This window comes from Bombus pyrosoma, linkage group LG6 (genome assembly GCF_014825855.1).
Source record: "Bombus pyrosoma isolate SC7728 linkage group LG6, ASM1482585v1, whole genome shotgun sequence".
Lineage (NCBI taxonomy): Eukaryota > Metazoa > Arthropoda > Insecta > Hymenoptera > Apidae > Bombus > Bombus pyrosoma.
The window spans coordinates 12,898,327-12,911,863 of record NC_057775.1 but is presented as its reverse complement, the minus strand read 5'-3'; the positions used below and the strand labels follow the sequence as shown (position 1 = coordinate 12,911,863).

The 13,537-nt window shown below is 36.8% G+C and overlaps 1 protein-coding gene and 1 long non-coding RNA gene across 9 annotated transcripts in view; one reads left to right on the top strand and one right to left on the bottom strand.

Annotated features, from left to right (window-relative positions):
- Window positions 1-11,170, top strand: part of LOC122568787 — a 39,599-nt gene extending 28,429 nt beyond the window's left edge. For all 8 annotated transcript variants that reach the window (XM_043728951.1, XM_043728952.1, XM_043728950.1 and 5 more), the window contains exons 4-5: window positions 6,699-6,764; window positions 10,540-11,170. In XM_043728951.1, the coding sequence (XP_043584886.1) occupies window positions 6,699-6,764; window positions 10,540-10,713 (240 nt within the window). In that variant the 3' untranslated portion in view covers window positions 10,714-11,170. The remainder of the gene's footprint in view (window positions 1-6,698; window positions 6,765-10,539) is intronic.
- Window positions 4,072-6,692, bottom strand: LOC122568789. The gene is made up of 2 exons (XR_006317199.1): window positions 4,940-6,692; window positions 4,072-4,838 (listed from the first exon to the last, which is right to left on the bottom strand). It is a non-coding gene; the product is annotated as an uncharacterized LOC122568789 (long non-coding RNA).
- Window positions 11,171-13,537: the final 2,367 nt, after the last annotated feature.

Here is a 13,537-nt window from a genome sequence, read left to right as displayed (position 1 = left end):
GCTTATCTTTCCATTTTACATATCTTCTACTAATACAAACCCATAAAATCTCAAGTCCACATTCTCGATAAAAACGAATCTTCTGAAAATGTTAAAAATTCTGTACAATTTTCCGCGCAAACCTAATTTCTGCAAATTATACACAAGCAGATAGTTTCTAGCCGAGTGATCGTATGCTAACACAGCAGCAAGGTTAAATCAATTTACTGATTACTCCTGTTAATATCGTGGTAGATAATTATCGCTGCTTATCGAGGTCATTATTAGAACGCGCAACTAATATATCGGTGTATTTCTTAGCATAAAACTTGAACAAGCGTTAGAGGGAAATCTTCGCCGGCACGTGTTCCACCTGTTCGCACTAGGGTGTACATTCCACAATTATCAACGAGAACGATGTTGAATAATGAAACGTGAGCATCTGTTGGTGAACGTTCCGACAAACTGTGTTCGACGCTCGTCAAACAGGTCTCTTCGTCGTCATCGATTTTCTCGCCTACGGGAAACTGTAATCGTTTCTTTCCAAGCACACGATATCCCTTTCTCCCATAAGTGTCGTTACTCACTCAAGAGTTGGTCCTCGGCGAATACATTTGCATTAAGTTTAAGAGAAGATACGAGCTTCTATGTGCGCAGTTGGAACCAGTATGGCGCGCCAATCACAGCTATATGGATGACGCGTGAGAGACGCGCGAGCAAGTAGATTTGGTCTGTATCGCATGGACACATTCTACTTAAGGACACATTTTACTGAAAATGAGTAGCGCAATGTCGCTGGAATCTGGTAACGCTGTGGTAACGTCGAGCGATTCGATAGGTTTATGAGCGTGTGATTCTGCTGTTGGGAATAGATATAAAGCTCAATGTAGCGTTATTGGAAATATGAAGAACGACGCAGTGTTATTAGAAATATAAAACATTTTGTTAGTGCAAAGCCGTTAGAAATCTAAAGCTCGATACATCACTGTTAAAAATATAAATCTAGCAAATTACATAGCATCGATAGTGTGCATTGAGCCTTAATGTACATTCAATAGCGGGAACCCATGGCCGTGTGCGTTGCATCATTAAAAGTGTAAATTCGCCGAATTGCACAGCGTTACCGCTACGAAATTATTGCGATATTGAATCCCCCGTCTGCATTGGGTTTCGCGATGCATTACACGATACGAAATTCGATCAGCCAATAAATTTACGGTACCTTCGGTACTAATAATTTTTGAATCGTCAAATTTAATCATCAATTTTGATCACCTAATAATTTGTAATCTCTCGCCGATCAAGTCGACGATTGGTCGATAATAATAATATGCAACAGCATATATTTCTGGCCTCGTTGGTTTTCGCGTGAATTTCTCGCAAGGCCGATGTCGTATTGCACAACTAGTGTCCGCACGTTTGAGAAAGCTGAGAGGACGCGACCAGGAGAAACCAACTGAAAATGTCAAAGATGACAGACGAGCGCCGTCGCTTTGAATAGGCTTGCAAACCGGAAATCTGCGGTCGACGCGACGCACTGTTACGCAATTGATACACGAGAAAGTCCTTTGTACGCCGCATCTGCACACGTTTGAACGGTCGTTCATCGATCATAAGATTTCAAGAAGTTTTGAATTAGTTATGCGGACATTGCTTTACAATCGCGCCGCGCCGATTTGCAACGGTTCCACATTAGTGGTTTCTTTCTTGCTGCGTCAGAAATTGTTCCGCAGTAGCGCGTTGTGTTCCATGGTTTTCGCGATTCATCGAAACTTCGAGAATATTTCGTGGCAACTGCTGTATTGCAATATTCCAAAGAAATTGAAACTAAAAATTTACCAATGACATATACAAATATACGAAATAATTCTATATTACATAACAATCCAATTACGTTATAACTACTAAATCTTTTCACAATATTCATCTACAATTTTTTATATTCCTTATGTATTTTCATATAATTTCAAACATTCTACCTCATTAGAAATATTTAATGGAACTTTGTTTCACCTCTGTGTTTACTTCCTCCAATAAATTGCAAGGAAGGGACCGTAGCCTGTTCAAATAGCTAAAAACAAAGGTTGAAGATAAAAATGCAATTTTCACTTATAGGGCTTAAAGATCGTTATTTCCCAGTGGAAGCACACGGTGTAGTTTCGCGATTCAGCGTTGACGTGTGAAAACAAAAATAAAACCGTAATGGAATTTCTGAATGACGCGAATATCACGGGAGTAGGTTTTCGGTTTCGGTGTTGCGTCCAGCGGAACAGATGATTTTGTGTTCGTTATTTTTCTTGCAGTGCGTTTATGATGATCGTGTTTCTCGCGACTCTCGGTTATTACACGCGTTGCACACTGCTTTTCTGCTACGTTTACGGCGATACTTTTACTCGTTTTACCAGTCGAATGCACGAAGAAAGTTTCGTATGGTGTCAGGTTCTGCCTCTATTTACGCTTTGATTGTTCGTGCAGAAAATGATGCTTCTGATATTGTTTTTCGACTTCAAAATCAAATCTGCCCGTCGCACCGGCATCCTTTACTAAATTGAGAAACAATCATAAAAAAAGGTAGGATCGGTGAAAGGGAATCTAGTTCTTTGAATTTATTCGGATTTTATGATCTGAGAGAGGAACGTTTAAAGTTTTGGTTCACTGAGTATCAAATAAGAAGCTAGGGAGGAAAAATTTGGAGCTTTAATTAAAGGTCTTCTACTATATATGACATTTTTATGTTTCTTGTGAGGTTGTACTTCTATATGTAGGGGATTAAAACTAAAAAGTGCTATACCAATGTACAGAGATATTCTTGAAGATTTCTGTATGGATACATGTAAGTAGACGCCTTATAACGTCAATCATGTAATACTGGAATCTGAAGGATCGTCATTTTTGCAAAAATAATAAGTATTCATCGTTCAGTATCTCATGGATAGAATAAACCTTGTCAAGGAAGACAAAGGAATTGAATTTTACATTCACATGCTGTGTTGGACTTAAGATAAAATCGATTTAAATAACTCTAAACAAAAACCATTATTATCTCAGGTTACAGTATGATTACCATAACGTTATTAAGAAATATTCTTTAATATATAGTTGAGTCATCCCATTACGATCATCGTATCTGATTCGTAGAAGTTTTAGTACACTTTCGAATCACACGTACATCTCGGTAATTAACTTGGACCGAGCAACAACTACAAATGAATTTTGCAAATTTCGAGCCAACCGATTGTCCTACTTATCACAACATTATTAGATGTAAAATCTGTCCATGCAGTAAAATTATGTAACCTACAGTCTCTCGCTTACCTACTAATAATAACAAGTATATTTATTATTGCTTAAAAAATTATCGTTTAAGATAGGATGAAAAAACTTCCAGGAAGACAGAGATATTAGGAATCACGTCTGTGTTAAACGCACTGACCGTCAAGTACAACCTAGTTGGCGAAAATTAAGGAGTAGAAGTAGAAATTATGATAACGAAACATCGTGACCTTGTTTCCTAACTTCACCAATTTCCTCTTACTTAAACTGATAAAACAAAAGCACATTTTGTGCTGGTGTCGTGAAACAAGTTCTCGTAGCGCTTAATGCCAGTCGAAATGGAACAAACAAACGTGCAATTACATGCCGTGCAATTAGACGCACGCTTCGATAGTAGCGCGGCGCGCAATTACGTCGCAACACGCCGACTAATAAATTGCATCATTGGGAGGCTGGAGAAATTCCGATCGCTCGTGAACGAACAACGATCTGCGGCCGAAAAATTACGCAATTTCTGGGAAAATTGAGCGTTAGAGATTTCCCAGATCGACGCGAGGTATGTATGCATTCGCAGCAAATATTTTACGATAATAGATTCGCGGCATTGTTGTAAAAATGGCGGATTTTTTTCGCTCTTCAAGACATTCTCTTCTCGTTACCGCTAAAAATCCACTTTCGAGTTGTATATCTCACTTTCGAGCGTTTCTAGCGATGAAATTCCCGAAGTTCGAAGTACAAACTCCTTGTACAAACCATGTTTGAGTAGTAAACGTTAAGCGATTGAGAGAGGAAGGAAAAAGGTTTAATGATATAATTACGTGTTTCCGGAAGTTAACAGTTTTATTAATGTGAAAGATTTTTCTGATAGGGAAGTGCATATAAATATATTACGAAATATCTTTTTGTTTATAAGACTGCTCGTTTTAATAAAGATTTAAGGACACCTTCTCACGAGTCTCTTCTCATTATTGTTTGCCATCACCGCTGAGAATCATGTGGTTTTTCCCATATTCTAAATTAATTTTAATATGTGCGTAATATAAATATATGTATACAGTGTAGGGTAACATGAAGTTATAAATAATTTTTTGGATGTAAATACATATTAAGATTTCTAGTTTATATGTTATTAATAACTCATATATTATAAATGCTCTTCTGCTCATCTATTTACAATATCCACATAAGTAGCATTTTTTCAGTTATTTCTTAAGAAAGCGAAGAAAGTGAAAGCGAAAATGGAATGCAGTTTAGGAATCATAAAACGAAATTACTTCGGGTTTAATAACAGCTAAGTTGACCCTCACCTTTTCAACACTGTGACATTTTGCTACTTATTTCACATTTTGTATCATTTCACCGTGCTATAGTTAGAAATAGAAAGAAGTTATTAAACGTAATCATCGTTAAGGCTTTCCATTAATGCGAATAGCTTTCCTTAGAAACAATTCTTAATGTTTTCCCTTCGCTTTCTCGCACTCTTTTATCAACTTTCAAATTTAATTCCTATATTTCTTATTCTTGTGATCCTTTTCCGTTTTCTGCTGTTACGTGATTGGAAATATGTCAAAGGAATATTATATACGCTAGAAAAATATAAAGGAAAAAGGTTGAGATATTTTTAAAATAAAAGAATGATATAATATTATGAGATGAAAATAGTTCAATCTAATTTTTAATAACCTACTAAAAAATCACTAAGCAACTATTCTTCTCGAACACACCAAACAATATATTTCTCCACCAAGAATCTATCAATCACAAGACATCAACACACAAAACACGAAAGCTTCGATTTCACAATTTCAGCCGAATTCTGTCGCGTTCGCAATCAATTCCAGCTCTTCGGAACAAACAGCGAATATATAATATCATTTGGTTTTCTGAACACGTATCGAGGGAGCGTATCTCCCATCAACGCCATCGCAATTGCCCAATTTCACCGAGTGTCTAGTCGCGTCGCGGCGCTGGATATCAGAGATCTTGTCGATTGAAGCGCGGTTGCATCGTCGCTTTGGTCACTCGCGATAATCGTCGAGCGGATAAACGCGAAATGTCAAACCGCTCGATCCAAGGTCTATCGAGAGAGAAAGAGAGAAGAACAGAGAAAAAACGCGAAAGAGAGAACGAAAGGTGAAGTGGATTGTGTATAAGGCACCGCGGTCCCCTGTGGTCTCTGGCGAGCGTGTGTAAACGAAACACACCGCGTTCCAACCGCATTCCTCATCGACCGCGCCACGTGATAGTGTACGGATCCACTACTAGCTTCGAAAAATCTACGAAATAGATGGCCAATATGGCATTCGTATCGTTTGCATGATTCTTCGTTTGAGACTGTTTTTGTGAATTCGCCTTGTCGCAACATGGGTGACGAATTGGAATTGGTGAAAGGCATCGATCGTTCGTTTTTTCGTAATAGGTTACGACAGACGTGCGTGGATATCGAAAGTAGAATAATATCGTTGGATGTTCCCTTGAAGCACGTTCCAGGTTTGGGATTTGAAAAAGGAGTGGGTTGGGTTTAGGATTTGAACGAATGAATTAATTGTATGTATTATTGATGGAAATTGATTCATTGTTCGGTTGAGGAGATTTGGTAATGGTAAGAGACGCGGTTTTATCTATTAGCGTGAGATGACAATACGAATATTTACGAATATTTACACGAATATATGGAATTTGAATTGCTAAAATGACTAGTCACTTTACAATTCCAAATTTGAGCAAAACTGTTATCAATAGCGAGTCGTAGTGAAAAGCTTCAACAGTAGTTTCCATTTAATACCGGTTTGTGTCTCACGTTTTAATGTCGAAACATTTCCACGGACCGAGTTAAAAATTGAGACACGTTTTTACAGATCACCTATACTTTATTTGCCAATTCCTTTCACTGGAAACCAAACCGCTATCCTGTTCCATAAAAATAAAAGAAACACTGGAAAGTAATAAAAGACATGCGAGGTAATGGATAAACAGGCACTATTAAAAATCATCGGAGTACGTAACTGTTTAAACAGCGAAGTTTCATAAAATGTTCGTTACCAACAGCTGTTGTCACGTGTGTGTGATAACACGGTACCGCTAAACGATCGGTGATAAAATACCGTGAAAATGGAGAAAACGCTTGACAGCAAAACCAAAGCGATTATAGCGGCTTTTACTTGGTCATAAATATTTTAATACGCATCTCTTCGTATATAAGCTTACGCGACCTTCCAGCGTCTCTGTGCAATGAAACGCTTTGTAAATCGTCAGCGATTATCGCATATTTGTAATTAAAATCGACTTGTCCGACCGCGCCCTTTGCGAGTGAAACAGAATCCTACGAAAAACAAAGAGGAAATGCCCAGAAATTCTGCGTGTTCTTGTTAGCTTTGTTTATTAAGTTTCATTAATACGAAGTCGTGGACGATATTCGTGTCACTAAAAGTTTCTTCTTCTTACAGGGATTCGACACCGTAGAGAGACTCAACGAGTCTGGAGAGCTGAGAGAAATGCTTAAGCCTTACCAGGTAATTAAAAGTTCCATTTTATAAATCAGCATTTTCATTTCAACACTTGCAACAGATACTTTTTATCGGTGGCTATTTGAGTAATTAATTGACAACTATCGGTGGTTACGTATTTCCTTCCCTTTAAAATGTTTGACGGGCAGTGATCAATTTTTGTAAAATCAGTATCGATTTGCAAGGACTTAAAGAGCATCTCGCCACGTGATTGATTCTTTTATATACGTTACTATAAATATATGAAAGTTGCTGCTAGCCTAAAATAATGTTGATTAAAGATTTCTTGTTTATCTTATTATAAACTTTTGCGCAAAGAAAATTTCAATGTTATAATTAGTTTTATAAAAATAGCTGGTCGATTGACCTTGGTGTTAAAACTATTTTTATAATTTAAACTCAGCTTTTACTTAAAAAAAATCTGCTTTTAATAAAACTGAGAAAATTGTGACAAAACAATGTAGTTGAGAAAAAGATTTTCTAAAGATTGGTGGAAAGTAATTGATCATCTCTCATACGTAAGGTATACGGCTAATGTAGTGTGCAGTTCGCAACTTCGTAACTTCGTTCGGATCCAATATTGTAACAGAATTACAAATTCCAATATCACAGTTAATAATAATAAATCGTATCAGCATCTAATGACATCATATTATTCCTCCACGTAATTCCTCTATTATCAAACTAAATACGTATCGCGAATTTGATATTCTTACAATTCGATTCAATTCGCCAAAGAATTCAGTTCCCTCGGCGTATCGAATGCTGAACACGCGGATTTTACCACGATCTTTTGTCACCGTGTAATTCTAAGGAAGAATTACAGAGAATTCTGCCAATGTTCCTCACGCCGGAGAATTATTTGACCCTTTAGGAATTCCGTGACGGTTCCGAGAATTCGCTACGTAACTATGTTCCACGTCTGTGGAATATTTATGCCGTGTAGTAGAATGGAACAGCTGTGCCAGGCATTATACACATAACTGCGTGTTGGCGGACGATCGTGCGCGCGCGTAATCCGTCGCGAATACAAGGTTGTACAATCCTTTCACTTTTATCCGGCGATATCTGCCTCCACCTTCCTTTTCCATCGCGATCATAAATTTCGATGTCGTGCAATTGAAGTTTACCTTGCAGCGAATAAAGGTCGTTTACACTGTCGCTGCCACTATCACTTTCCTGATATTCTTTCCGTGCTGTTGGCCCTTAAATCTTGTGGTCGTCCTTTGGAGTCATGCCAGCACAAGGACATTTTGCCACTCCGTGCAAGGTCTATAAATTTTTCAACGAATTCTTCGAAAATTAATACCTTGACGTATTTAAGAATTGCTACTTGATCGTTACATTCGATTATATCGTTCAGTATCCATAAAACCCTATCGAAGGTTGGCAAATGCTTGTAATTATTTGCAAAAGTTTGCGTCGAAACCAAATTAAAACGTATTTTCGCGTACGTTCGTCGATCCATAGAAATGTAACAGCGAATTTTCTCTGATTTACTGTCGTGACTTCAAACATTCTCAAACGTTTGCGGTAGTTTGCGGTTGCTTGTTGTTCGTAAGGCTATATGTCTGCACTGAAAGAAGTTTTCCGCAGATAATAAAATACACTTTAGTATAAAAATCGAGACACGATTAGTGTCTACGTTTCGCGTAAGGTAAATGTGTTTCTGATTATCTTGCAATAAGAATGAGATTGAAGAGGTGAGTAGCTATTATGTAACTGGATGGAATAAGGGGCTGGTTTAATTGGAAGAAATGGTGGATGAAGGATGCGCTTTACGTAATTCTGTGTGCGATCATGTTAACGCATAAATCAAGTAATTAATCTAAAAATTGCGTATAAAAATCTATACGTTTCAAAATGTTAGTTAAGTGTTAATATTAATGATATATTCTATATTAATAGATTATTGAGATGAAATTATTAGTCTTCTAAAGAAAAGATTTAAAATGTTGGATAATATATATAACTTCGTCTAATTAGAAATACGATCGTTATCACGTTGATGTTAAATCAAGTCACCAATGATTGAATAAACTTTATATAACAATTACAATTTCAAGAAAACATAGCGGATTGCCCCCGAGAAATTAAGAGAGTGAGTTGTGAGAAAAACAATAATATCGTATATATTTCTTTGAATGAAAGTTAATTACCGACTCATGTGGTGTGTCAGAAAGACGCGTAATTAAACGACGCCCACGATGTACCTTTTTCCCCCTGTCTCTTTACGCAATACTTGCATAATGTATCATCGTTATTCTAATCTTCCTTCGTACGATAAACATGTAGCTTATACGTGTAACGTGTATATAAGATTTATTTCATTAACACGTTGAATATCAACCACGTCTTGTCATCTACAACGCTACCGTGTTACATCGATATTGTACCGAAGTCCTACCCATTGTTAGACGACATTTTATTGAATTCGAAAAGTATAGCCGCAGAAGTTGGACACTGACTTCCCTTCCATCTTTTAATATATTATATGTCTAATTATTCAATTGTGATACATTATATAATATCGTGAAAAGGTAGGAACATTTTAATTCGTCATCAAAGCGCGTGTCAAACACACGACAAAGAGGATTAAAGTAAAAACATTGAAATTCCGACGTGTTTCGAAATCGAGAGCGTTGAAGTCAAGGAAGTTAAACAAACAATTTCGTTTCTCACATCGTCCACTCTCAGGTTGATGTATATTCGTCGTTTTTGCGAAGAATGCAATTGAAAATGAGTAAAAGTGAAAGCGATGTTGGGCAACATCGCCGAACACACCGCGTGCGCTGAAAACTAATGCAGAAATAAGAATCGTCACGCTTCTTTTATAATCGTTGAATGATAGAGTCCAGCAATTATTCGAGCATTAGGTTCAGCGCATTACGTAGATGAAATGTATATATAATGTGAATGGAATTGCTACGGATGATCAAATCAGAAACACGATCGATAATTCTGGACATTAAGCCAGATATATATTTGATACGAAGATATTAATGTTAAAATATGCTTGATTGCGCAACTCTCCACTTTTTAATTCTAATTCTAAATCTGCCGAGTATTTTTCCACTGTGCGAGTTTTCTACTTAGATCAAAGCTTCATTAAAATTCTTTCTTCGCTTTAAACACATTCTTGAACTTGTCTCACGTACACGCTCTGCATTTAGAATTCATTCAGACACACGTTTCAATCCGAACGGCGTGATGCAATTAATCATCAAATCCCCTCATAGGAGGTGTGATCTGGGTGTTTATGAAAGATAATTTCCAGCTACTGTAATATGGTTACATTCAAAATACTTTCCTCCCATAATTACACAGCTATTGTTAGTCTACCATTGTTTTACTACCGGAAATACTCAGACTATTCACGACGATTATATTTTTCAATAGGGCTATTGACTTCTTTCTAATTGTTTAGACATCGTTATTACGAGTCTAGAATAGCTCTTTCCCTCTAACAACGATTAAACAAGAATAGTATAATAGGATATGAGAAGATGAGTACTATATTGGAATACTAACAGACGAGGAAATGCTATCGTAAAATTTACTATATGTATTATATTTCCTTCAACCAGCTTCTTCGTTTTTAGCCGCCATTAACGCATCGTGTAATTAAACATACAAACATTTCATCTCATATACCCAGTCATAACTTCAATCAAAGGCTTCCCAAATGCAAAAGTTCATTTATACCACTATCCACAGAAGAAAGAGGTAGGAAAGGAAAAGAAATGGTTACTCATCTGTACACCGTTGACTTTTATTTCAGAGCGAAGACGCGTGCACAGTGTGCCTATTCTGCGGCGGTTACCAGTGGCAGCTGTGCCCGGTTTGCAATGGCAGCAAGAGGTCTGTTCATCGCAACGACTTCACCGCGGAATTCGTCGCCCTGAAGTGCGCGAAATGCGATGTGAACGGTCTGATTCGCTGTCCCCATTGCTGAGGCATCAAAACGGAAGAAGAAAACGGCGAGCACGTGCTCGAAACGACATCGTATCCCCGATACTGGCATCGAATCGCTAGCGTTACACGTCCCCCTATCTAAGACTAAGGTGCTACAAGAAGTATATTGCATGTTAAACACGTTATGAAGAAGTTCTTGCTGTCGTGTCGCGAACAACGAACAGATCTATTGTACGATCAGTCGCATATCAAACGATCGCCGTGCAAGCGCTGTCTCGACTTGAATTTTTTCATTCACTTCCGTTCCATTCACACGAAGAGCTTCGTGGCATTAGATATGATTTATGGGAAGCACTCATGGAAATTCGAGATAAAACGGCGGCGGCACGCTCGATCTTGAACACCGAGCACGATTCGCAGACGCTGATCGCGAGACCGTGCACGTGAACTGTAAAATATCGACTAATAAAGCTTATCTAATGTTTTGTAACATGCAACTCGTGTATTTGTCTCTTCGTATTTTATTGCAGTCCCGTTTCTTTCCCTTCCCCTGCGAATTTTGCGACTCGAGTTGTATATTTTTATTCAACATATTTCTCTACGAAATATTTATTTTCCAATACCTTGGAATTATCATTTACTTCTCTCCGTCTCGTCTAAAACTGATATTTTATGTTAAACGGCGCCCATGTTACACCATCAAATATCCTTGACCACTTCCTCCCCCATTTCAAATTCCAGCTGTTTCAAGCATATTTAAGCTCTGTTCACAAGCGCAATTTGAAATAATACTGAATAATAAAATGAAATAATACTCGTAATAAACGAGTACATACTCTCTCAAATTTGTACGTCTCGCCATTAACACATTGAGTATAGTGTTAGGTTAGCATTCAGCTAAGGACCGACGCTCCATCACTATAAATGCATTTTCATATGTATCTAACAATTTGAACTACTCATTTCTGGAACATATCAGGTGTTTATTTTCCATCGAAACAAATTTAAATTCCATGAAAAATCAGAGACATTCACGTTGATCGGTTTCTTCGATTATTTGTATAACGGTAATAGGAACACAGGAGTCACGCAGAATAATTAGCACACTTTCGTTTCATACATGATCTGATTATCACGCAAAGAAGCTACGCAATTAATACTAGACGATCCATGTATAATTCGTTACAGATCGAGATTCGAATCTTTCTTGTACGCTCCTCGAGATTCAATGACTTATTACGAGATGACTTTTCCACGAATCCTGAATTCCCTCGATAATAAATTCGCGAATTCCTTTAACACTGTAGCTACCGTATTTCCAATTTCCAATTTCAATTAATGGATCTCGGCTAAAAACATAAATACAATAATTTGTATGTTTAATATCAAAATTAAATTAAGTGAATCGATGCAAATTCGAAATAATATACAGGATGGTTCGCGTAATTTGAAATTAAAATGTAACATTGAAAATATGGTACAATAATTATATAAACAATGTTAGACGTTTAATTGCAAATATTTTCCTTTGAAAATTGCATAAACTTCGTACCAGGAATTTCTTCATTCAGGCATGAACAATTCATGCCACGAAGTTATCAAATTAGATAAATCATCTTGTATAATTACTCATATGCAATTTATTGACAAGCGCTGAAACTATAAATACGGATTACTTCGTAACGTACAGACAAGGTATTTTAAAGAAAAAGGGGCGCATTAAAGCCGGTCAACGTAATTAACGACGGAAACGATAACTGCGGGACTGATTCTGTAGCACCGGAATTCACGTTGGAGCTTCCTTTAACGAGCTACCCCTTAAACTGGTCGCCCTAAGTTCAGTGTGTTACAAACTCGCTTAATCCGCGGTGTCGAGGTAAACTTTGTGTCACCCACAAGTCAGTGTCGCAGTTACTGAATCGATACAGCTTCCATTTCCATTGATATTCTGTTCACGCAGCATCGGCTACCTGGTTTAATTTTGTACCACTGTTTTAATACACTAAAGATAGAATGTATTTTCAATGTCATGTGATAATTTTATATGATAATAAATTGTAAAATACAAGTATTTGTTTCTATTGATTTCTGAAATATTTATATCCCAAGTATCGATTTCTGATCAAAATTTGTTCCGGAAAACTAATACCTTTTAAGTATAATTTGTCCTTTAATATATGCTTTTAATATCGCATTTAATATTTGTTTCGATATTTGAGAAACAGAGAAGCAAAATTAAAGTATATTGAATATCGTAGATTAAGTATCGTACAGTAAGTAGATTAAGTACGTGTGTAATGCATTAATTGATCTCGTATCTTACTTGGTTATTAAGGGAAAAACAATATCAGATAGAAAATTTCAGTTTAATTAAACGTCTGTTCTCGCCATCTTATATTATCATTTTATGCACCATATCATTTTAATTATACCTGCATTCAGGAAAAACGTAACTTGCATATCTTTATATTTGATAGATACAGTTACTCATACAATTAGCGATGATTAAAACTTGTTCTTTATCAAGATCTAAAACTAATTAAGGAAGTTGAGCAACTTTAAACAGGTATAAGAAATTTTTATTAGTTTCTCTAATGAGATCCCGACAAAGTGGCAATGCAAACAGTCAAAGATAACTTCAGTATTTGAGAATTTCTTGAAATACTAACATCTTGGTCAGCGTACTTTCTAGAATTTCTGTAAAAGCACCTGTTAATGCACGACCGCGCTGTCCTTCGTCTAAAAAATATTTACGCCGGCTGTTAAATGAAAATCGAACATTAAAAACGACACAGTAAAAAAACAAGTTCCAAGGAGAATATTTCCATAAATAAACCATCGAAGAAAATTGATGTACAAAACGT